At 37.9% G+C, this 21,894-nt stretch overlaps 1 protein-coding gene across 6 annotated transcripts in view; it reads right to left on the bottom strand.

Annotated features, from left to right (window-relative positions):
- Positions 1-17,631, bottom strand: part of ERICH3 (glutamate rich 3) — a 110,800-nt gene extending 93,169 nt beyond the window's left edge. For 4 of the 6 annotated variants that reach the window (XM_005543006.5, XM_005543007.5, XM_045368744.3 and 1 more), the window contains exon 1: positions 17,404-17,631. In XM_005543006.5, the coding sequence (XP_005543063.3) occupies positions 17,404-17,426 (23 nt within the window). In that variant the 5' untranslated portion in view covers positions 17,427-17,631. Of the gene's footprint in view, positions 1-16,780; positions 16,864-17,403 lie in introns of those variants that run through there. The other 2 variants (XM_074003700.1, XM_074003716.1) reach the window with 1 other exon arrangement.
- Between the last annotated feature and the right edge of the window lie 4,263 nt (positions 17,632-21,894).

Here is a 21,894-nt window from a genome sequence, read left to right as displayed (position 1 = left end):
TTCCATTTGAAACCTCATTAAAATGACCTTTACCATCCGTATTTCCACCAACACTCTCTTTATTATTGTTTATGTATTTTCTAAGAAGATGGAGGTTTTCTCTTGTTTCTGAGTCCACACAAGAATCACCTTTAAAAATCGCCTCATGGCAATCTAGGCTTTTTCTAGCATGCACCTCAGAGCTCTTCCAGCCTCCACCCACTACTTAGTTCTAAAGCCACTTCCACATTTTTAGATATGTGTATCCTACTGTTAGTACCAATTTCTCATAGTCTCTTTGGGGCTGCTCCAACAGAATACCATAGCCTAGGTGGCTTAAACAAACACTATTTTTGGAGGCTGGAAGTCTAAGATCAGGGTACCAACATGTTTGGGTTCTTAAAGAAGACCCTCTCCCTGGTTTACAGAAGACTGTCTTCTCATCGTGTCCTCATATGGCAGAGAATGGAGAGAGAAGCAAGCTCTCTTATGTCTCTTCTTATAAGGGCACCAATCCCTCATGATCTAATTATCTCCCAAAGGCCTCATCTCCAAATACTATCACATTGGGGATTAGGGTTTCAACATATGAATTTTAGGGAGACACAGACATGCAGTCCATACCAGAAGATATGATCATCCACATTGTGTAGATGAGAAAAACAAGCCTTAGTTTAAATCACTTGGCAAAGATCATATAACCTAAGACTTATTCCTGCTAATATGTAACAAATCATAGTGAACACCGCTCATCTTGTCTTGCTAATGTGAGGACTGCAGTATGCTAAGTATAATGATGGAAAAATGTGAATAGTGAAATATTCACAGAGAAATATAATCCACCCAATTCTCCGCTACAGAGATAGAAACCATTTAAGTGAAAATTATTATAGACTTATATTAACAAATACATAACTTTCCTTTATAATTTTAGCATAAAAGCAATGTGCTGAAGTCTTAAAATCAGCTAATCTCTTAAATATATATTCCTGCATCATGCTTTGCACTAAAAATTTCCTCAAAAGTATACTTGTTTGAGGAGATATTAAAAATAATTTTGGTTCAACCAGGTTCATTTTATTTAACCCAAATTGTGACTTATTCCATCTAACTAATAAAGTGTTCATTAGTTTCCTATTGCTGCTATAACAAATTACCACATACTAGTAGCTTAAAACAATACAAATCTATTATCTTATAGCTCTGGAGGTCAGAAGACAGAAACGACTCAAATTAAGGTGGCATTCCTTCTGCAGGCTCTAAAGGAGAATTCAGTTATTTTTCCTTTCAATCTTCTGCAGGCTGTCTACATGCCTGCCTACATGCATTGCTAAATGCAGCCATAGCTGGTCAACTCTTTCTCACAATGACATCTCTCAGGTTCTGGCTCTTCTGCCTCCCTCTTCCCCATGTACGCACCTTTGTGATTACATGGGGCCCACCCACATTAATCAAGGATAATTTCCTTATTTTACATCAGATGATTTACAATATTAATTCCATCTGCAACTTTTATTCCTCCTTTTCATGTAAAGTAACAGATCCACATGCTCTGAAGACAAAAATATGAACATCTTTGAGGGCCATTCTTCTGTGTTCTGCAAGGTCTCTCCCATAAGCCTGATGCCAGGAGCAGAAACACTGGACACTGAATGTGATGGTGATTGGACTGTGTCTTAGCCCATTTCATGCTGCTGTAATGGAATACCACAGACTGGGTAATTTATTAAAAAATAGAAATTTATTTCTCACAGTACTGGAGGCTGAGAAGTTCAAGATCAAGGTGCCATCATCTGGTGAGGGCCTTCTCCCTTCTCGCTGTGTCATTGTAAGGTTCCCCAGTTCCTTCAGTTTTTTTCTGTATCATGACTAAAAGTCAGAGTGCGTTGACTGCTTTATGAACCAGCCAGCTGTAGGTTTTGCCCAGCAGACCTGAACCCAAACTGAGGCGTTGAACATTCTCAGGCACTGAAAAAGTTATCTGGGTTTGCTGGAAAGAAACTGGCCCGGACTGTGAACCAAATTTCCTCAAATTTCATATAATCTCCATACCCTGGCCCCCTCACCATGGGCATGCCTAGATAGCACATCCCTTTTCTCTCACTATTCATTGTGATAATATGCTGCTGCACTCTCCATCTAGGTTCCCTTAATAAATGCTTTGGACTGATCACCTTGGCCTTTAGTGTTTCTTTCTTTGGAATCCCAACTGGCCCCATCACAGGATGGTTTGAGGCCCTCCCTTGTGGGAATTCGCCTACCACCACTTTTGAAACAACCCCATCACAAAATAGTCATCACATGGCAGAAGGTGGAAGGGCAAGAGAGCACACCCATTCCCATGATTTGATTTTGATTCCCATGATTTGCCCTTCACTTGAGGTCCAATTCTAATTCTACCCCTTATAAGATACATGACCCTTGATAGTTCAATCTTCTTGACCTAGCCACTATCCATCAAGTAAAATGCTCGCACTACTCCCTGTAGGGAACATCTCAGTTTACTTGTCTAGAAATATATTTGCTTAAAGCTTCATCATTTTTGGAATATAGAAATTCACATACAGAAATACCCACATAGAATCTGGCAAACTGCCTCATTTTACATTCAGGAAGCTGAGGTTCTAAAAGTAGGTATGGTTCCTCAATAAATCAATAAAGAACATGCCAAAATGTCACAGGAGTTCCCTTAAAATTGTACCTATCTCTTTCCTAGGGTTCTTGTCTTACCACATTCCACCAGAATTTCTTTCACCCATGTTTAATCACTTTCTTCAGACTCATGTAAGATTCTCTTCCTGTACACCCTCCTACAAGGTGTTGCATGGAGCCATGCACACAGTAAACTGTCACAAACTCAGCCAAGATTTGTTGAGTAAATGTACAAATAAGTTAATGGAAACAAAGCATATTGGTCCAATTTCTTGACATATATCCTTTTATAAAATCCACATGTGAGGATAATCACCTTTCTTTTCTGCTTCTGGACAATAAATGGAAGTAGTCTATGGGAAAAGCATGTTTTATGTATTTTGGCTTTTTTAAATGCAGCATTGTCCACGTGAGTGATCATACTAACAATTTGTTTTTGTCATTTGTTTTTGTTCTTGTGTTTGACAAAATGGTGCCTTTGTGGTATGCTGCATATTTCATTAGAATAAAATATAGTTCCCAGGGAGGCAGAAAAAAATATATCCTTTTGAAGAAACTTGATGAAGGACAAATATAGAACAATTGACATGAGGGTCAATTATTTTATATTCCTATATAAGAAAACTCTTTGCCAGCTACAATTACACCAAGAGTCTCTATAGCCTGTCACTTTATAGGGGGTGATTAAACTGATATCATATAAATGATTTTATATTACATTCTTCATTCTTTTTTATTTGCATCCAAACCTGCCAGATCTCAGCAATTATGCTAAATATTGATTTACAATTTTTCTCAGCTTATTCTAACAATGAAGCCAGATGAGAACCATAATATTATTTTATTTATAGCCTTAATATGATGGTTTGAAGTGACTAGTAAAACAAGACTGGTCTCCAACTGTGCTGACTGCTGGTAAGATAATTTTGCAGTGTTCACAGACGAGGCAATAGGGAAGCAGTGAATGGGAGTCAGTAGGCCTGAGACACATTAAGTTTGACCAGTTACATATGAGACACGGTATATGCCTTCAGATACCATGAATTCTTCTCTTTATAATGTTACATCTTTGAACAGAAAAAAATTGCAGCAGCTTGAAAAATATGCATTAATAGAAAAATAGTATCTAAACTAAGGGAGATAATGAGGCTGTTCAGAGGAAAGGTGACCAGGATGGAAAGTTCTGCAAACTAAGAATTTTTATCACTAGCATTTATTTGGTACTTTCTTAAATTTTTGTAGTGCATAAACTATATAACATACACAATCTTGTGAATTAGTATTATCTTCCCTCTTCATAGATGAGTAAACAGATGTAGAGTGGGTAGATAACTAGTCCATAACTAGTTAAAAGCAGATCCAGGATTCAAACCAGGATTCTAAACCATGGTTTAGAATCATAGAAGAAGTGCAGTAAGACGACTTGGGAGAAGGGGGATGATTTAAACAATCAGGAAGAAAATGAAGTCTGAGCCAGTAGAAGGGAACTGAATAAGTGCCTTGCAATTTGAGGGGCAGGTGCGGGAACTTACAAGAGGATTGCTCCAGGAAGAGGCATTACCATATGCAAAGGTCCAGGGATAAGACAGCGCTATGGTGCCTATCTTTATACTGTCCTCCTGCTAGAAGCACCTCCTGCTACTGTCTCCACCCCTGTTGCACAGGTGCATGTGTGTGTCTGTGTGTGTGTGTGTGTGTGCGCCTGTGCACACACATGCACAGTTCCAAAACCCCCCTTGGAAAAACAGAAGACACCCACCGTCTTTTAAAGCCCAGAGGGTAAAACTGAGAGGAGGGTAGTCAGTCAGCATGCCTGCTGCCAGACACAAAGGAGATTAGAAGAGTTATTTTGTGCAACAAACCCAAAGTGCTTATTATGTGCCTGGCCTCGCACTATCCCAAGGTTACAAAGCTGCAAAGCTGCATAAGCACAGTCCCTGCCCTGAAGGGACAATCCAACCAATGAAAGAATGGCAGTGCAGTATGATGTGCTACAATCACAACAGCAACTGTTTATTGTGTTCAGCATGCACAATCTCATTTAATCTGTAAAACATCCTATATATCAGATTATTATCCCATTTCACAAATAAGTAAATTATACTCATACAAGAAGGGTATCCAAGAAGAACTGAAATCTGAACTGGGTCCTAAATGACAAGTCAAGTTTTGAGGGAAGAAGTAAAACCTGGGTGGGTAATTACGGGGACAGAAGTACTAACTGGACTCATTCTAAGAAGTAGGGAAATCATACACAAAGTCCCAGAGAGAGAGAGAGATCACAAGTTTCTGTCACCCAAATAGGAATTGGTTGATTATTTATGCTATGGCTTGGCTATGTCCCCACCCAAATCTCATCTTGAATTGTAGTTCCCATAATCCCCATGTGTCATGGGAGGGACCTGGTGGGAGATAATTTAATCATGGGGGTTACCCTCATGCTACTCGTGCTATTCTTGTGATAGTGAGTGAATTCTCATGAGATCTGATGGCTTTATAAGGGGCTTCCCCTTTTGCTCGGCACTTCTCTTTCCTGCCACCATGTGAGGAAGGACATGTTTGCTTCCCCTTCCACCATGATTGCAAGTTTCCTGAGACCTTACCAGGAACTTCTTTAAACTTCTTTCCTTTGTAAATTACCCAGTCTAAGGTAGTTCTTTATAGTAGTGTGAGAACAGACTAATACAATTTAACATAAAATTAGTATAATAAAAGGGAATTTAGTTTACATTATTATTAAATTATAAATTGTTGATTAAGGCAGTTACCATTGTGTGTCAAATATACTTTAGAGGGCTATGTTGGCTAGGAAATGTGATCACTCTTTATTTATATTTGATCTTGGAACACAGTCTCTTATAGATACGAATAGCCTACTTAAACTCTTTACCATCCATTGATTATAAGATGGCTCAATATATATGTGTGCACACATTCAGACACAGAAGTGTGTGTATATATATATATACACACACACACACACTTTTACACATGTATGTATCATTTTCAGTTACTTTCTAGTCTTTGGGTATTTCCACAAATGCTTATGAATGGTACCTAGTGTCTGTCAATGATTTCAACTAGTTTTCTGTGATGCAAGTCAGGGTCTGCTTATCTGAAGCAAACTTGGCAAATATAAAGAAAACTCTCACATATGCTTTTCAATGTTAATAGTACAATTTTAATGTACAATGGGAAAATGTTTAGAAATGATCCCACAGAGTGAGGTACTATGAGAAAGAATAAAAGAAGAAGAAGAAGAAGGAAATGAAAAACCAAAACAGAAAAGCCAGACACCAAAGAGAACAAATCAATAAATTTACTATGTGTGTTGAGAAGGAAAACATAATCAACCATGTTAAAAGCTTCTTAAGTGCCCTAAAATGTAATTCTTATGCGCAGTAGTAAGATTTAAAATGGTAATGACATGTGGGCAAAGGTTAAAGAGGTTGACTAACTTTTAAATACTCAACCATTTAAAAATAATACCCCTAAGATTTTCACCAGTCTTTCTACCATTTGTCAATGTCAAAGCAATGATGCAGTTTCATGAGTTTGTCTTGAATTCTCAAATTTGATAAAAAGAGCAAGTGTACTCGAGAGGTACAAATACTCTGAGTCATTGCTTCCATTTTTATTAAAATTCTCAGTTGTTCAGAGCATGATTTCCTTAAAGGAGCAACCTCATTTTGAGGGGTCATGAATTGGTAGGTCAATATTAATTTTCTTTGTAAAGATTCATGAATCTAAGAACAGGTTGTCATTTAAAAGAAATTAGTTTAATTGAACAAGAAAGTGAATTATTGACTGGGAACATCTTCTCTATGCTCCCTTCCAATTAGCTTGGGACATGTCTGCTTATTTTGAACTGTGTATTTTATTTATTTGGGGTTTATGTCCATTAAGAATTAAATCCTAAAGACTTAAGCAACTTATGCTTTACACAAAGATCAAAATAAATACACAATAGCTGCCATTCACTGAGTTCCCATTATGTGTCGATATTTATTAGCTCCATATTTTTGAAGGAGGATAATGAGATGCAGAAATTAACTCTCCTGAGTTTACATAAGGCATAACTGGAATTTAAAGCTACATCCTTCTGACTCCAAAAATAAATCCTCTTCTGAAATAGCATGTTTATTTCATAGTTTTTTGCATTGGACATTGATGTTTTCTCTTTGGAATATCAGTCCTTTTAATTTAGAGGAAGAGAAAAAAAATAGGAAAGATGAGTTTCAGACAGTTGGAATTGTATTCATTCCTTCTTTGAAGTGTTCCCATTTTTTGCCTACACTCCTGACTACAGTTTCTGAATATCTCTGTCTTTTAACCACTGTGCCTGGGCTCTCCTTCTCCCTGTCACAGCATTCTCAAGTTTGATTTCTGCTCCATGCTCTTGCATGTGGCCCTGAAACATCAGACTTTCCATTAATTTTTCTGAGCCAATCTCCTCACCAAGGACTGAAATCTCAATATTCCTCTTCACACACTGTAGCCTGAGGCCAGCCTCACCCACTCCCTAAGGTTTTGTTCTGGAAGATTCCAGCATGAGTTGAAGTTCCATATCTCCAGCTTGACTGAAAGGAAAGAAGAACTACGGGAAAGAAGATTTTAAAAGTCATAATCTTACATAAATCCCTATGAATTGTGGTGAAATATTCATTTGTTACAGTTGCAGAGATATTGCCAACTGTTGACTTCAACAGAAAAAAAATGTTCAAACCCATTTTTATAAAGGCTTAGGAGATGATCAGAAATAAATCTGAAATTAATTTATGACTTAAAATTGAAGGCAAATATCATTTTGTTAAAAAAAGAAAAATCCTAATCTGTTATGTACAGTTAATGTTGTACTCAAGGTTCCAAAAACTAAGCAAGACACAAGTAGAACTTAAAAACAAAAGTTAATTAGAGGTATTAACTTCTCCTTACAGGCCAGCTTTCACATGGTTTTATAGCATCCTTGCCTGCTTCTAAGAACATGTCACCTGAATAAACAAGTAATGCTGCTGTCTCTTCTCACTTACTCAAAGTCACAATAGACTACTGCAGTGATGACTGAAATTACACCAAGTTTTTAAAGAGTGCTTTTTACTATTTAAAAATGTTTCCCAACCAGGCATAGTGGCTCATGCCTGTAATCCCAGCTATTTGGGAGGCTAAGGTGGGATAATTGCTTGAGCTCAGGAGTTTGAGACCAGCCTAGGAAACATGGTGAGATCACATCTCTAAAAAAGTTAAAAATGTTTCCAGATAGATCATTTTATGTCTTTCCCGTCCTTCAACATTCTTTCCCCAAATTAATCTCCCCAGGATGCCTTCTCCAATTAACCCAACTCTGCATCTAGCTCAGGACTTAGGTGGAAGTTGTTCTATAGAAGTTTGTGCCTACTTACGTACCATCAGTATTATAAGCTACCAGACACCAAGCAAACATATTGACATATACTATGTGTCAGGCCCTGTGGTAAATGTACTACAGCATCTAATTTAACCCTAACAACAACTACAAAGCAGATATAAATCCCACAAGGATGGAAAAAAAAAAAACAAGAATCAGAGAGATTACAAAATTTGCTTAGGGTCACACAACAACTACCTGGCAAATATGACAATCTAATACTCAACTGAAGTCCAGTAGCAGACAGCCAGTCACTAAAGCTTTGTAGTGGACATGGTTGACTGGCTATAAAAAGCCATTCCCAAACTTGTCTTCCTTGCCTATCTCCCATAGTAGAAGTTAGAGAAGTCAAATACACCCTTTCCTACTCTCTGTTATAGCAAAGCATGTCCATTGTTGCAGTTATGGTCCATGAGATATAAGGAAAAGTCTACTGGAAGGGTTCTAAAAATGGTATCCTTCCTGATTTTTGTTAAAAGAAATCTTTTTACCCATCTTTTTCCTTTTGGTTTGGAGTGGTTTGATAAGAATATAATGACTGAATCTAGGGTCGTCATCTTGCTAACATAGAAAAAAAAAAATGTTGCAGAGATAAGACCCCAAGTCCCGATATTACTAAAAAATATAATCACCTACCTGTAGGACTACTTGTAAAATAAATAATAACTTTTATTATGATTTAAGCCACTAGTAGTTTGGCTTTCTGTTACTTGCAGCTGTAAGTATTCCTAAGGTCACTAATGTCAGAGACATATGGTAGGAATTATTGAGCTAAGTTTGGAGCATAGTCCTGGGGTACAGTGAGAACCCAAAGATGTAGAGAGGTATGGTCTCCACCCCATGGAGTTTGCAATTTACATGGGAGATATAAAAACTACTCAAATGCTACAAGGAAAGTATCTGTGTGGTACTTGTTGGTATAACTTCAAAGACAAAATAGTCTTAGAAGCAGCTCTTTAAGTAGTACAGCTTTATCAGTATAGTTTTATAAACAGAATAATCAACTTAAATAATCCACAGGAATATAACAAAAATGCAAACTATAATTATTTATGGATGTAGAAGTTCAAATGATTTTGATTTTCCTCATGGTACTTTACTCAAAGTAAAAAATTTTCAAAATACAATAAATACAAAGAGGAAGATTAAAAAAACACACACACACACTTGTATCCCTAGTACCCAGAGAGTTGAAGTTCCTTCTAACTCTATTACTATAATTTACAGCAGATTATTTTATTTCAATCTAAACAACAGAAACAATATTATTGTAAATATCTTGGAGCAAGCTATGAAGAGAAACAGCTTCTTTGTATGACAGCCAAATAATATTAACAAATATAAAATATTACAATCCGTGGCATATAGAGAATGCCAAATTAACTGCTACTATAAAACACTATGATTCAATTCAATTTAAAATCCTTAGTTTTTAATGCTGTTTCATAACTACTATGTGCAATTTATATTGTCTGTTTAGTTTCCTGCTGTTTCTTTCCTTGCTTCAATATTTTGCCCTAAGAATTTTCATTAATTTGTAAATGTTTATGACTATTATAGAAAAATAATAACAGTCACATAAAAATGGATCACCAGCTTAAAATGTTCAATTTTCTATCTCAACCAGCATCAGGCACTGAGAGGTAGGGAGTAATTTGATTACTAATCAGACTTAACAGTTCAACACTTACCTGTAGAGATCATTGATTTATTATCTTAATTATTTCTCCTCACTAAGCTTTTACTCATATTTTTTGTTAGCTTTGACTTTTATCTCCCTTTTGAACTTTTGGCTTCAGATCTCTATTGTCTATGTTATAGACTTAATGTCTGTATCACCCCAAAATTCATATGTTGAAATCCTAACTCACAATGTGATGCTATTAGGAGATGGGGCCTTTAGGAGTCAATTAAGTGAAGGTAGGACCCTCATGAACAGAATTAGTGCATTAAAAAAAGAGACCTCAGCCCTCAGTCATCCTGGCTAACATGGTGAAACCCCATCTCTGCTAAACATACAAAAAACTAGCCGGGCGAGGTGGCGGGCGCCTGTAGTCCCAGCTGCTCGGAGGCTAAGGCAAGAGAATGGCGTGAATCCAGGAGGCGGAGCTTGCAGTGAGCAGAGATCGCGCTACTGCACTCCAGCCTGGGCGATAGAGCGAGACTCCGTCTCAAAAAAAAAAAAAAAAAAAAAAAGACCTCAGAAAGTCTCTCACCCCTTCTGCCATGTGAAGGCCCAGCAAGAAGATGGCCCTCTGTGAACCAGAGAGCAGGCCCTCACCGGACCCTGCAAATGTCTCTTGGGCTCCCCAACCTCCAAAGCTATGAGAAATAAATTTCTATTGTTTATAAACCACTCAGTCTATGGTATTCTATTTTAAGGGCCCAAATTGACTATGACCCCCATATGTTATCAATCAGTCAATCAACCAATCATTTATTTTAAATGATTTTGCATTTCTCATAAAAAACACTTTCAGCCTTTGCAGAGCCAAGTAATGAGGAGCATCAGCAGCTGCAAACAGGTTGCATAAGTTTGGTAGGGCTGCCGTAACAAGGCATCAGGTAGCTCAAACAAGAAAAAATTATTTTCTCATAGTTCTGGAGGCTAGAAATCTGATATCAAGTTGTGAGCAGAGTTGGTTTCTTCTGAGGGCCATGAGAGAAGAGTCTGTTTCAGGTCTCTCTTTTTGGTTTGCAGATGGCTGTGTTTGTGAGCATATCTTTGTCCTAATCTCCTCTTTTGAAGACAACAGTTACATTGGATTAGGGTCCACACATTGGCCTGATTTAACCTTAATTATCTCTTTAAAACTCTGTCTCCAATACAGTCACATTCTGAGGAACTGAGGGTTAGGACTTCAACATTTACATTACAAGGGGAGGGGTGGCAGACAGAGGGGAGGGTGGCACAATTGAGTCCATGACACAGAAATAACCAGAAAGGTGACCAACTTAATTATGTATCATGGATTTAGACAGAAGAAATAAGGGACATCTTTTCTGAGTACATGAAAACCCAAAATACCATACCTTGATTCTGAATTATCCGTGCTGGCAAACAGAAAAAGATCACTGATGACCATCAAAAAAAGGGCATAGATACCTTCTACATCCCAGAACATTCATGTAGATAGCTCAGAAGAAAGAGAAGAGGATAATGAGGATCTCTAAGAGAGTCCCCAGAGCATGGGGAAACCATGCTTTCACTGTCAGAAAAAAACTGCACTTCACAGTAACTTGCTCATTGACCAAAAAAGTTAACCATACAAAAGAGACAAGGGGACAAAGACAGCAAGAGTGAGTAGACCCACAAGAGAATAAGAAATTATTAAAGAATCCAGATCTATATGAAATCTATATATCTACACTCTTCAATGTTCTTCACTTTTAAAGTATGCTTCTTGTGGCTCACTATGAAAGCAATGATTTTACAATTGTCAAAAAATTTTTAATCCTAATACTGAAAGAGCCTCAGTAAGGTATGATTTTTCAAGCTGTGCTATTCAACTTGTCACATCTTTTTCTCCTTCCTCCAGAAAAACATTAATCCAAAAAGGCAAGCTCTCAGGTGAATTACTTTAATCTGAGTATATTTCCTAATACAACAATTTGCAGCAATGATGTTGTCAATGAAGAATGTGTTTCCTTACTGGGACTTGTGCAAGAAGAGAGTGATTTAGAGCTTATGGCCAGTGAAAGAACAAAATGACTTCTGCTCTGCTGGAACCCAGAGGTATGGTGAATCCTATCTTGTGTTTGGGTCAACTTTTTAGTTAGCACAATATGCAAATTTACTACCTAGTTTAAAAAAAAAAAATCTATCCTTGAAAATCACTTATTTAACCCATGAAGTACAATACACATGATTGTGTGTTCAATGTACTATTCAGCAATTTTTGTATGCTTAAGTTTTAGAACCATGGATCTAAGCCAAAGAAATAAACAAAGGAAACATCAAAATGCAGTGTCTACATACTCAAATAATTCTCTCTTGAATATGTAGACATTGTAGAAGTAGGGCACTGCGCAAGTCTTCCTATTCAATATAATCAGTACTAGTAGCTGGTCAGTTAAACAAAAAGTAAAATTAATGAAATAACTGTATATGAATACGTTTACCTTAATTTTTTTAAATAAAAGCATAAATATATATCTATTAACTATTTTTTGTGATGCCAAGGTCTTTATTTTGTCTATGACTCAGTTGATTTTCCTCTATCCTTTTTTTTATATGAATAATAAACATAATATATCATTTAGGATTTCCAGTTTAGAAAAAGGTGACAAAGACACTTACAAACTAATGTGAATGTTTAATCTTAGATTTTCTTTTTTTGTAAATTTTATCCCCACCTAATTTGATAGATTTATTTAAACTGATTGACATGTATGGAGTCATTCCATAACATAACACTATTCTCAACTATTTGTGTGGGGAAATGAGTAAGCCATAGCAGGGAAAAGTCCAGTAATTCAGTCTGCACACCACTTCTCTTGGTCTGTACCAAAATGAATAACTACAGGTTAAATTATTTCAGTACTACCTTCAGTGGCTAAAGTTTAAATTGAAAGTGATAGCACTGGAAATTAAAAACCTCAAAAATGATTAAACTTTACCTCAGATTCAGAATATTTGGGGCTGATTTTTTAATTCAGAATTGAATCAGAAATTTTGTTTTCCCATCTCTCTGAAAACCTTATATGGATTTATGAATAATCAAAATAAGTTGGGCAAATCTCCACCTATCCTCCTAGTTACAGATGGTTTTTCTCAGCAGAGACTGAGTGAAACCCAAAGATTTTCCTGGGGGAACTTGGGTAAGGATAGTTGATATACTTTGGCTCTGTGTCCCCACCCAAATCTCTTCTCGAATTTTAATCCCCACATGTTGAGGGAGGGACCTGGTAGGAGGTGATTGGATTATGGAAGTGCTTTCCCCCATGCTGTTCTTGTGATAGTGAGGGAGTTCTCATGAGATCTGATGGTTTAAAAGTATGGCACTTCCCCTTCACTTGCTTTCTCTCCTGCCGCAATGTAAGACGTTCCTTGCTTCCCCTTCGCCTTTCACCATGATTGTAAGTTTCCTGAGACCTCTCCAGCTGTACAGAACTATGAGTCAATTAAACCTTTTTTCTTTATAAATTACCCAGTGTCAGGTAGTATGTTTATAGCAGTGTAAAAACGGGCCAATACAATTGTTTTAAGGGAACCAGTTTCTATTGCTCAAGTTTACTTTGTACTCCTCTAAAATTGATCTTCCTGAAAAATGCACTTCCAGTCATGTTGATTTCCACCTACTTTGTTGTAATTATCTTTGTATTTTCCAGCAGAAAGACACATCTCTCTTCATCTGGTGGTCTTATTAGGTAGTGCTTTGAGCTTAGAAAAACACCTGAGAAACAGACAATTTGAAGTATTGCACAGGTATTAATACAACAAATGACTTTCATGACTGGGCAACAAATCTAATTGCAATTCAAACACTGTAGTTTCCAATCCTTAGCTTTCAGTTCAGTTGAAGAAGGACCTAATTGAGCTGTCATTTGAAAGAACATCAAAAACATTTTTTGTGTGTGATCACTATGTGATATTTGGCTTATAACTCTGAAGGAATTCAAAGAATTAAGTGACATTGCCATAATAGACCCCTTTCCATTCCCGTCTACTTACATAAACGTGTTTGTTAAAGGAGTAAGAGAATAAAAGATATCGATATATATTTTTAAAAGAGCAGAATCTATAACATGAAATGCTTTACAGAGGAAGCCACAACAAATGAGCCTATTCAATTCACCTCATTTAAGCACAATCAATTTACTCCTTAATTTGTTAATATTTAACGGGAGGGTGAATAGAAACTACCAAAGTTGAATTTAAATATTTAATGACCTAAAGTCTGAAATTCTGTGTAAAAGAGATGATTTTGGTGGTGCAAGTGGGTAACAAACAGACTAGGATGTTACTGTAGCTATCCAAAGTACATCCTAGTTTGCTAACTCAGAAGGCAAGAAACGTATGTTACTTAAGAATGCAATGGACATTTCTGTAGTAAATAACGTGGTGGGTTTATCATTGTTGTCCCTCCTGGATACACATACTATGTAAAATTGACAACTTGACCTAACAGTGGTTTTTAATCTGCCTTTGATGAAAAAACGACTAAGTTATCAGGTAGTACTAAGGATGTATTAATTCTTTCTTTACCAGTCTTCAGTGTACTCTGTCATTACAGAAACACTTCTTTACATTAAAAAGGTATAAACTAATAAGTCTAAACTAACAAAAAATGCTTCTAAACCTTTCAACAGTCTTTCAAAACATATGTCTTCTGCTTTTTTTCTTGTCATGATCTATAATGCTTCTCATTCGTCCTTCCTCAAAGAAAATTTACAGATGAGTGTGACTATCTCTATTTAGAGCCAAGTGTATCTTTCACACAGAAAGCCAACTTCACATGAATTCAATGATCCTTTGAAGGAGCCAGAAGAGCCATATCATTTTATCCTCATGCATGACTGAGGGACATAAAATCCCCATTCCACCTCTAGAACTCATGCACAATCCACAAACACACACACAAATAGCAACATGAGTGAGATTTAGCAAACTAGAGGGACAATCAATTGTAATTTCGCACTCTAAAACAATTTCATTCGAGATCGCAGTGCTGGAAATGGTATTTTATAGTTGACTTCCACCAAATTATGATGCAGCTCAGATTCAAAATCTCTATTATCTTTGGCAGAAGTTTTAAAAACCGTTTTTATTTACTCCAAACTCTATCTGAACAAAGCCAGCACAGGCCCTTTGCAATGTTTACATCAAGTGCTTCATGCTATAATTAAGTAAGCAATGGAAATCAAAGGAAGCACTAAGAGAAGGAATCAGGACATCATTTATTGATTGGTGGCATTTGAGGGATTTAAAATTTTTGTTTTAGTGTATAACTGCACTTTATTACCATTTTATCCTTAAAATGCAATAAGTACAAACTGCTTCAGTAATGATAGAAAAGCCTTCTCAGCTTTAATGAAACCTTTTATTTGCTACTGAAACTTTTATTATTTCCAAATGGTAACATAAGCAAGAAAAAGTCACTACTTTCATTTGAGGAAAAACTTTAGCAATTCAAATAATTTTGTTCTTGGGTGAATTTTAAGACATTTAGATTTGTTGTATTTATGCTTATTGTCTTCATTTACTTCTGATAAATTAAAACCAAAAAAATGTACAGACACACACTATTACAAAATTAGCCTCTAATCATCTATCAAAATACTAGATACTTACATACAGCCATCCTCTGTCAGATGTTGGTTTGATCCAGACACAAAATTTTATTTATTTAGGCTCCTACACATCTCAGTTGCTGACCATGTGAGGCAACATATTGTGATGGTGAAGAGCAATGACTCTGATGCTATATTGTCTGGCTTTGTATTCCAGCCCTTACCCTTCCTAGCAATGCTACTTCTAGAAACTTCTCAGTCCTCAAAATCCTTATCTTTAAAAATGAGGGTGACTAAAAACCGGCATGAGTGGGAAGATTTAATAAGGTAGTTCATGTAAAACACTGGAGTGGAGCCTGGCACATGGTAGGCACTTAATAAATATTTAGTTCTAACAAAGTTTTCATTTCTGAATACATGCACCTCTAGATTGGATGCACCATCCGGCGATACCATTTATTCAGCACATATTTGTTGAGTTTTATTTTGTTCTGAACACTGTCCTAAGTAAAGGGTGCAGAGAAATTAATATAATATGGTGCCTACTTTTCAGGAGCTTACCATTTAAGCGCAAAGTATTTGTTGCCATCTTAATATCTTTCCTGAAGAGAACCATGAAACATACTCTTTCATTAAATCACAAATTTTCCCTTTTCCCCATAGGCTTGGAACTAATGGAACTTCAGAAAAATTTGACTTCAGTTTCTGAAATCTTAATCGTGCACAGTTTAATAAATAGCTACAGGGTTTTTTTTCACATTTTATAAAAGATGATTAAATGGTATAATCAGATTCTAACTAGCCAAAAACTTGAAAAACATAGGAAGACAACCATGACTGACACGTTTATTTTCCCAAATGCAAACATATTGCAAACATCAGCTGCTGAAAAATAGTGCTAATTACATCTTACATGACCCACAGAAAACTAAAATTGCACAGGAGCTCAGCATCAAAATGTTTAAAAGTACCTAAATTAAATTCAACTTGAGACAAAACAAAAAGTTCATTTAATCATAGCTATATCACTTTTCTAAAAGTTCTCAAAATGATTTCCAACATGGCACCTTATATGGCTTTAGTTTTTTCAAATATTTTCATTTATGTCATTACACTCAGAGAATTCATTAAAAAGTAAAATCTTGAAGTTTCGGTGTAAGTTCCAACACAACGACTAATGTGGTATTTCAAACATCACAAACTCCAAATGATCTCAAATATGTTGTCCTCTGCTAATTTGCTGCTCCTAAAAATGTGCAATAAATGCAATTAAAAAGGAAAGTATCTTAATTTAATTGCAAGATTGACTACGATATTTATCTTCTTACTAGATGTATCATAATAAAAAAACTGTCTAATATGCATTACATTGTTTAATTCAGGAGGAAATTGGATAGTCTCCCTTGCAATAAAAAAAAGAAACCTTTTTTTTTTCAACAGCCAGTGATGACGGCGTTCTTTCTAGAATACAATGAATAATGCCAAAATAGGTCCTCTAAGGGGTTCACCTACCTAAAGCAACTGAAGATCATGAGTAAATACACAGGCACACAACTTCTTCCTCTCTTTCTTGTGCCATATAAGCTTCCTTTATTAAAATACTTTTTAAAGACTCTTGTGATTCTTTTGAGTTGGGCGGAAAAAAATCCCTGAAATAATATCCCCTCTTCCCAATGAAACCTCTTTCGATACTGAATGAACTCATATCTCGCTTATATGTAAGCTGCGGCGAGAATGCATCTCCTAGTCTCAAATCTCCAAATGAATGCATATTTTGGTAACCTCTTCTTTTGCATCTAAACATACATGTTCCACACCACAGGATCTTCTTGATCCCAGCGAAGGTCCTTACTTAATGTATGCGTTTTTCACATCTATTTTTTAATCCTTTCAGGGTGAAAATTTCAAAAGGGGTGAACGTGGGTGAAAGAAACGAAGAAGGGGAGGGAGGAGACATGATGCCTGGGATTTCTGCCATCCTCGCTGCAACCCAGAATTCGTATATTTTTTCCTCTCCCCAGCCCTCCCCCTCGTTCCCCTCTCGCCCCTTCCCTCCGCAGCAGGAGGGAGGAGGAGGGGCCGCTGGCTGAAGCCGCCACCTGCCACAGCGTGGAAAAGCTCCAGTTGTCACTTACCCAGAGGGGTGAGAATAGCTCATTTTTGCAGGATCCCTTTTGGACCCCGCGGCAGGTGCGGAGGGTGGGTGCGTGGGGCCCCGTGCGCGCTGGCGCTGCGACAGTCGCGCTCGCGGGGTGGCTCCGCATTGAGGTCCCCTGTGCGCGGGCACCTGGGCTGGGCCGCCGCCGCCCCTGGGCGCCCGGGCTACCCGCAGCCTACCGGGCTCCCACTCTCCGTTGGTATCCACAGCTTCCCGGTTGCTAAGGGAGGAGAGAGGCAAGCGCCCAGGGTCTGGAGAAGTGGAGGCGCTGCTGGAACCCAGCCTGCGGAAGCTGGGGGTGAAGCCAGCTTCTACCCCTTTTTCTGGGCCCTGATGTGGGAGGAGACCCAGGCAAGCCCCTGCTCTGTTGCTCTGGGGCGAGAGTTCCCCCAGGCACCTGTAATATGAAAACACAAACACGCTCGCACACACACACAGGTACACACACACATTTTGGCTGGCGTGCTTCCTGCTAGGCCCTGGGGAAGGAAGGACTGGGTGGCAGCTGGGGGTAATAAGAGCAGGGAGCAGCTACTGCGTGATGCGGTGGTTTCCAGTGCTAAAACAGCGATTGCAAATTCAAGGGAAAGAAGGAAGTCTCTCAATCTGTTTTGGGTTTTGAATTTGTTTCTGCATCTGTAATGCATTACAATCGACTCATTTCCTCCTTGGAAAACTCCTATCCTTGTTCCTAGCTGAGGTTCCCACTTCCAGCGTGCAGGACTGACAGTGCTGGCTTTCAGTAGGTGGGGGAGACGCAGTTATTCAGTAAAGCACCCAGGAACAGTACTTGTATTGGAATCCAGTACATGGAATGCAGGGCTTAGATGAAGCAGCCTGGATTTAAATGAGGATCTTAATATGGAGGAAGTTTAAGCACTAGACTCAGATAACCTATTTTTGTTTTGTTCATGCTTGATCAGGTGTTTTGCAGAATGAGTTGATCTCTGGCCTCAGGTTCCTCATGTATAAGTGAAGGGTTGGACGTATCAGTGGTGACTGAGCTTTCTAGGGTCTCTATTCTGGGTCAGTCACACTTAGAGGTGGGAAGAGCATCACCTCATTAATGTCATTCTGCTTTTCCTTACGTGGTAAAGGCCCACTGAGTATGACAGAATTTAAACTCGTCAGTGTGACATTCAGGAGCCCTCATCACCTGGCCCCAGCGTCTTTCCCGAGCCTCTGGGACCACTTTCTCCACTACCTTAAACTCTAGCAAAACCAAACTCTTGCACTATCCCTCTAGTGGAAACATACTTTCACCCTTGACTACTTGGAAAACTCCTATTCATCCTGGAACACTTAGCTTGAACACTGCCTCTTTGACATCCTCAGGTGTGCTAATGACTCTGGCCTCTGGGGGCCACTCGGCCAGGCTATGCCTCTGTTTTATGCTTACCCTCGTATTACATTTGCTGAAGTAGATGGCTGCCTTTTCTACTCAAATGCAAGCTTCTCCATTTCATTTTGTACATCTATTCCATTTTTCTATATTCTCAGAAGGAAGCAACAATTTAATAATATTTGCAGCATGAGTGAAGGGAAAAAAAGAGTGGTAGCATTTGTAATGAATTGTTAATAAATGCTCTCCTCAGCCTTTTATTGAACATTTACTATCTAATTTAATCCTCATCTTCATCTTATGAGACAGGTTTTTTTTTTCTCCATTTCATAGCTATCAAAACTAATACATAAAGAAATTAATTATTTTTTCTGACATCTTCAATGGCTTCCAACAGGAAAAACTAGGATTCCAATCCAGATCTATCTGATTTGAGCCTACAAATGTCTTTAACAATTACAAGTTGATTTACTTTTCTGTGGCCCCTATAAATTGCCAGAGAAGCCAGATATTCTATACCATTACAGGTTTTGGACCTGAGTGACCAGAACCATTCCAAGATAAAAGAAATAGGATGCTAGCTTAGGTCCTGAGACTGAAGGATTCAAGGCTGCTTCAGGGCCCAAATGGCTAGAGCTAGACCAAGGCAGAGGTCATCTCCCCACACCCCTCTACCATATGTCTATCCTCACTAACACTGGTTCCTATTTGAGGTTGCCCTTAAAGTTCACTGTAACTAGATTTCACCTGGATAAAAATCGGGAGTGGGAAGGAGGAGGAGGAACTAGAAAGATACATTGTAACTTACTCCAGGTGCTGCCAATCCCTAAGGTGTAAATAATATAATCTTATATAGGTACTAGTTGTTCCAAAATTCATTTTTGCAAATAAAACATGGTATTTTCTCACTGCACAATGAGAAAGGAAATTAAAATATACTATTTAGATACTCAGTATTCTGCAGAAAAGATTTTCCAGCACTCTGCAGACAGTGAGGTACCCTCAACAGCATGTATTAATTCATAAATGGGTTTGAGTTTTCCACCCCTGTGAGCTCCAAAATTTCACATTCCTGATGAAACTGCAAGGAAGCTACTAATTTTCACTTCAGAAAATGCTCACTGTGAAAATGTATTGGGAATTTAGCCAGAATGAATTTTTATGTTAATTTCTAGAATGGAGATAGGGAAAGGGAATAAAGAAAAAAACTAAATTAAACTGTTTCAAGACCAAATAGTCACTGGAGTCCTTTTCATTTTCTCACAGGAAAAAAAAAGTCCCCAGATGTCCTCAGAAGTATCATAAATGTATAAAATGATTTTGGTTTTATAGAAAGACCTGTGGAGTGAAAGTCGAGGTCAGGAGATTGAGAGAAGTAGAATGGCAGCGGGGAGATAAGGATTACACCTACAGTGTTGATTGGATCTTCATTTAGGGTGAACAGCAGCTGGACTTAGGAATCACAGATCTAAACTATCAGTGACGGTCTTATTCGTTTTCTGTTGCTATAATAGAATACCACAGATGAGGTAATTTATAAAGAAATTTATTTCTTACAATTCTGGAGGCTGTGAAGTCCGACGTTAAGAGGCCACATCTGGTGGGGGCTTTCTTGCTGCAGTGATAACATCGAGGAGAGCATCACACGGTGAGAGGGCAAGAACATGTCAGCTCAGGTCTCTCCTCTTCTTACAAAGCCACCAAAGTCATCAATGGGGGCTCCACTTTAATAACCTTATCTAGTCCTAATTACCTCCCAAAGGCACCACCTCCAAATACTATCAACATATGAATTTGGAGATTAAGTCTCCAACAAAGGAAGTTTGGAGGATGCATTCAAAACATAGCAGTGACCATGTCTTGGATCACAGGTAGGCAATGTATGGTTTGCCGACAACATCTGATCCACTGCCTGTTTTTGTGCAGTCTATAAACTAAGAATGGCTGCTACAGTTTTAAATGCTTGGGGAAAAAATCAAAAGAAGAATAATATCATATGATACATGAAAAGTATATGAAATTCACATTGTTTTTTATGTCCACAAATAAAGATTTATTAGAATATGCTCACACCTGGTTTTTTTTTGTTTTTATTTTTATTTTTTATTTTTTTAACAAATGACCTATGCTTTCAGGTAACAATGGCAGAGATGAGTAGTTGTAACAGTGACTTTACGGCCCATGAAACCTAAAATGCTTGATATCTTTCCCATTACAGATGAAGTGTGCTGACTTCTGGACTAACTTATCACCACAATTGGAGACCTAACTTACCCTCACAGACTTTGAGAACAAGGACCACACCCTTGTATTCCCAGTACCAAATGCTCTGTGCCTCTCACAGAGGGGTGCTGAATAAATAGGCAAATGAAGGAATTAATGAATAGATTGAAGAAATAAGTTTTTCCATGTGTTTATTATTCTCCTGAAAGACAGAGTTCAGGTTACCAAGACTTTCTTCCCAGATGTAATCCCAAAGGCATTTCGGAGATCTTCAAAGCTCACTTGTAAATTTAACCTTCTGCACAATGGAGCATGTCCTGATGAAATGCTTACCTTACTGGCCTCCCACTGAGCTTTTATATAATGATGATAAAGAAAGTAGCCCTGGATCACATCAAATCATCATGCCTTAAGGCCCTGACACTCGTGGACTGAGATGGGATTCAAGCAGGGCTCAGGTGTGTCAAGCTGCTGCTTCGAGGTCGCCGCCTCTTCTACTGTGGATTGTCTGTGTCACTCCTGCCTCCTATCCACACACTGTGTTGTTGGTGTGCACGCCTACTCTCTTCCAACCCTAGCATAAATTTCTGCTCTTTCCTTCAGTATCAATCAAATTATCATGATTTAGAAAGTATTTAACAAGTATTTCATGAACAATGATAGAAAGAGTATAATCCATGTTTTCCTTGGCACTCCAGTTGGAGGAGAGGACATGAAAAATGTGACATAAAAAGAGTAATAAATGGATATGTCTTTGGCTCTGGCGCCACCCATGTATGAGTGAACTTGAGTGATATTAAGGAGCTCAGCATGTCTGTGATTGTCCACTGCTAGCCAAAAGGCATTCTAAACAACAGGCATTGAATTTTGGGAGAGGAACTGAGTAGAGCCATCACAATGGCC

This window comes from Macaca fascicularis, chromosome 1, assembly GCF_037993035.2.
Source record: "Macaca fascicularis isolate 582-1 chromosome 1, T2T-MFA8v1.1".
Taxonomy (NCBI): domain Eukaryota; kingdom Metazoa; phylum Chordata; class Mammalia; order Primates; family Cercopithecidae; genus Macaca; species Macaca fascicularis.
This window is presented reverse-complemented; position numbering and strand designations above follow the sequence as displayed.